A 4,699-nucleotide genomic window follows, 5' to 3' on the forward strand; every position below is an offset into this window, starting at 1 on the left:
TGTATTGGTATGTTAGCATTCCAACCCAATGGTTGAGGGACTGGGTATTCCATCCCGATGGATGATTGGACCCATAGTATATTGTTTATGATTATATGTGTATTGTTGTGGGTATGAGTATTTTGGCGTAACTCACTAAGCTTTCAGGCTTACAGTTTCAGTTTATTATTTCAGGTTCATCGGATAACCGCGGGAAAGCGAAGGCGTGACCGTACACTTCATCGATTGATGATTATAATTTCTGAGAACTTTGATGATTAAACTATTTTGAAAAATAATTGTAATAACTGAATGGTTTTATATGATTTAAAAAGTTTTAAATTGGCTCGAATTTTATATATGTTACAATTAAATTGCAAATTTTGTGGGTCATTCAGAAAACCGTTTCAAAACGTCTATTCCTCATTAGCGATAATTATTATGTAAAAAATGTTTAAAGTATAACCATTTGTCGCACTTTTTGGTTATTTTAAGGTGATTGTAAATGTATCACATACGGGTATAAATTACCTTCATATAAGAATATACAAAGGTTACATGTAAGATTACCGTTATTTTATTGATAAATTTTTGTAATCAATAATGGTGATTAACAAAGTATAAAATCACAAGAATTGATTTTCGCTCTCTAAAAATAATCTTTAGATATCATCTTTCATTTTAGTTTTTCATAGACCCAAAACCAAAAACGAAATCAATACGAAGACAAACACATTAAACAGCGCAGAGATCAAATCTATTGTTTCTTCCCAAGATACATACGAGCAAAAAAGACATTTTACAAACCACAACCTCATCTTTCATGAATCAACTTTGATCCCAATATTGCATTTCGTGCAACATCATCATACTTCCTCACACAAATCTCACAAAACTCCGTTAAAGAATCAAAAACCGAAGAAAATCCCGTCTGAAATCCCACCAAAATAACTCGCCTCGTTTCCTCAACACAATCCTTATGTTTCACCTTTTCGGTTTCCACCATCTTCCTAAAACTATCCAATTTATCTTTTTTCTCCGCTAAAACATCAACTTTATTTTTCACATTCAATGGCTTCAAGTTTATTATATTCCTCTCTTCCCTCTCAAAACCAACCAATCGTTTCTCCATTTCCACAACAAGTCGCTTAACCTTTTGCTGTTGCTGCTGCTCGAACCCTTGTTGGGCCCACAGGGCCCGAAGGTCTTTAGAGAACCTTTTCATGGCATATGTCACGGCTTTATCGGGCAAATTCTTTGTAACGATTAACCAATCACGGGAAATGGTGAATACGGGTGGTGGTGTTGCGGGTTCGGGGATGGGGGTTAGGGTTCGGTTTGACCATTCGGTCAATGATTCAATGTAAGCTTTAATGGAGGCGATGTAACTCGAAAATGTTGATTGCCAATTTTGGATTTCAGCCTCGAGTTGGAGAGTTGCGAGACGACGGGATCGGTCATTGGCGAGAGCGGCGGTTGGGAATGATTTGACTTCGAACATCGTGCGGCTTTGCATTTTGTGTGATTTCAACATCGATTTCCATGTTTTTGTTAGCCTGCAAGATCGGTTTTAGCACTATTTGATTTTAAAAAGTCAAAGGAAAGTTCCAACTTTGAAATTGGTATGAATTTTGTGTTTCAGAGTTTGAGTAGTGAAAGATTCTTACCCGTGTAGCAATTCGATGAGCTGTGGCTGGAGTTCGTCGTCTCGCACCTTCTCAATTCGTTTCGAGATGGAATTACAGATCTTTATGCTGACCAACATTCTGGAGTACAAATCGTTGATTTGTTCTTCGATTCCATGCTTGTTGCTACCGTTTTCACCGCTTAATTGGGAAGATTTTCGATCGTAAAGCTTCTTAATTTCACTACCAGCCTATAAAATGTCGAAATCATTGATAATAACTCGACAAATGCAAAAGATTTGAGGTTTTAAGATTCAATGATTTGTTATCTGTTATAATACCTTAACTTCATCGTAAAGCTTCTTCTCCCAAGCGTATAACCTCCCTAACGTCGATAAATGGCTGCCGGATTCCATTCCTCCGGTCTCCTCGAAGATATCGCTGCTACTGTTGATTCCCGTCCATGTGGATGAACTCCGGGAGCTGCTAGAGAGAAGACTTCTACACGATGGTGATCTGGTTATCGCTGATTTGTGCCATGCGATCGATGGAATAAACTTCTCGGAGCTTTCTGTCAGTGGAAGAAAAATTAGATCGAATTGACTTTTGGTGAATGGTGAATTGCGATGGATGGGGTAAAAGGTTTTTAAACAGTAATACCTTTTGAATGAAGATGATCAAGAGGACCCACATTGGAGGATTCGAGCATTTTTGAGAATTCAACACCAGATTCATAAGCTTTTAGAAAGTGATCTTCGACGTCTTTTAGTGCGTCCAACAGTTCCCTCCCATTATCATCTTCATTGGATAGTGATGGTGTATGTGTATCAATCACCTTCAGGCTCACGTTAGCATCCGCCGCCGCAACCTTCACATCCTCCGCCTTCCGTTTTTGACCCTCATCCTCGTGCTCAACACCAACATCATTCACCATCATATTCTGAAACGGATTGAAAAAATCCCACCCACCAAATTCATCCGGATTCTGCTCATGACCTGATGACGTCACTACAGGTGGTGCAGGTGTGGGGTCCACCGTACCATCGTCATAGAAATGCTCACAAACTGAACCGTTACTCTCCTCCTCCGTCTCTTCCGTCTCTTCCGCCTCTTCTTCTTCAATGACTTCTGTTACCGCTTCCGGAACCGCCGTGGGTTTGGATTGAGTAAGGTGCAGGTTCGTAGAGGGCTCAGGGAAGGTGATGAGGAATCGGGAAGAAGGAGACGAAGAATGCCGAGCGACGAACAACCGGAGGGCTAATGCGACGGCGTAGAGTGACTGATTGTACTTACAATGTGCTCCGGCAAGCGCGTACCGCCGATCCACGGCGGATTTCATCAGTCTCTTCCTCTCCCTGCACACCGACACCAGCAAGTCATCGTCGTCGTCGCCGGCGGCTGATTTTCGCAAGGAGACAACACAACCCATGTGTGAATGTGGATTGAAAAGGCAAAATGGTTGGTGGATTGTGATAGGGGTGAATTGATGATAATTTTTTTGGATGATTTGTAAAAACGACGAAACATCTACAAATGAAAACCGAAATGAACCCTACAGGGTCGTTTGGGAAGAAAGTGACAAAGAACACAAATAGCCCAAGTTTTTAGTTGACGACAACCTGTATTATTAATTGAATTTATGATAGCTATTTTGATTCAAGAAATTATAACTTAAAAGTTATACCCATTTTGTTTGGATATAAAAAAAATACATGATTTTCTTAAAAGTTCTAAGAGTTTCTAAATTTTAGAAAGGGGTAATGACTTAGGAGGGTAATAAGGTTTCCAACTTGTCCGTATTAGGTCACTAAGGTTTTTTTTGTGCGTATTATACTAATATGGTTGTTATTACCGTTTAGAAATAGTCATTTTACCGGTTTTAGCGGGTAAAAAGAACTATTTCTAAACGGTAATAACAACCATATTGGTCTAATACGCACAAAAAAACCTTAGTGACCTAATACGGACAAACTGGAAACCTTATTACCCTCCTAAGTCATTAACCCTAATTATTTAGAAAACATGCTTACTAATTAATGTGAGTGCTTTGTTTGACTGAAAATAGTTGCTTCCATTTAAACTTATCTCACAACCTTTCCAGAACTTCTAAGTCTAGAAACTCATATGATTGATGATCTTCATTACATAAATATGTAACATTTTATCAATAACTTCTTTTTTTATCATTTAAATGTTTACATGAACACATCCATATGTACAAAAACAAAATCTCACTTTGGTACCTCCCATCAATGTTTACATTTGATAACGAATGGAAATGTAAAACCAGCAGGGACTTGTATAGGATGTCTATTATCAATTATTTTATAAAAGCAAAACCACAACATGAACTAAGAAACTGAAGTTGCAAAATGAATAAAAAAAATCAGCACATAAACAAATACATACATACTATATACAACACATAAACGGAAGTTTATAAAGCATGAAACTTAATGACAGGAAAAGTAAAAAACCTAAAGGATACTTTATAGAAAGAAAGATCAACCTTACTTGCCACAAATGGTTGAAGACATCAACAAGAAGATCAATCTGACCATAGAATCCACATGTTGTCTCGATTTGTGTGTCATCCTTGCGTAGAGGTCATACTAATCTTCTCTGTATCGTTCCAATTTTATCGGATGTCCCTAAAGGGACGACTATAGATGAAGAGCTTCGCCATATAGAGGAGTAGCAGGTTATATGGGACGACACGAGTTCTAAACGAAGTAGTTTACTGTTGATGGTCATATATTCTCAATGTCTTTAAAATTAGGGTTAATGACTTAGGAGGGTAATAAGGTTTCCAATTTGTCTGTATTAGGTCACTAAGGTTTTTTTGTGCGTATTAGACCAATATGATTGTTATTACCGTTTACTATTAGCGATTTTTTTTATATTAATCACTTTTAATGTATTACCATTTTTTGGCTCATTTTATTAAAAATTGTCTCAAAACTTAATTTAATGTACACTAAGGCATAAAATATCTGCAAACATATTCAATTCAACTATATTATACTTTACGACTACTATTTACTTTGATATTTTCATAAAGTCTTCTTATATTTACATAGTATATGAAAAATCCC

General features: G+C 37.3%; 1 protein-coding gene and 1 non-coding gene across 2 annotated transcripts; both read right to left on the bottom strand.

Moving 5' to 3' along the window:
- Positions 1-714: 714 nt before the first annotated feature.
- Positions 715-3,191, bottom strand: LOC145043605 (protein ALTERED PHOSPHATE STARVATION RESPONSE 1-like). Its single transcript, XM_078992309.1, has 4 exons — positions 2,265-3,191; positions 1,946-2,175; positions 1,647-1,855; positions 715-1,535 (listed from the first exon to the last, which is right to left on the bottom strand). Exons 1-4 carry the CDS (start codon positions 3,031-3,033, stop codon positions 794-796), a joined length of 1,950 nt encoding a protein of 649 aa, XP_078848435.1. The 5' UTR covers positions 3,034-3,191; the 3' UTR covers positions 715-793.
- A 973-nt stretch (positions 3,192-4,164) lies between these two features.
- Positions 4,165-4,265, bottom strand: LOC145044407 (U6 spliceosomal RNA). The gene has a single exon (XR_013681361.1). It is a non-coding gene; the product is annotated as a U6 spliceosomal RNA (small nuclear RNA).
- Positions 4,266-4,699: the final 434 nt, after the last annotated feature.

This window comes from Lactuca saligna, chromosome 4 (genome assembly GCF_052625555.1).
Source record: "Lactuca saligna cultivar CGN05327 chromosome 4, ASM5262555v1, whole genome shotgun sequence".
NCBI classification, from domain to species: domain Eukaryota; kingdom Viridiplantae; phylum Streptophyta; class Magnoliopsida; order Asterales; family Asteraceae; genus Lactuca; species Lactuca saligna.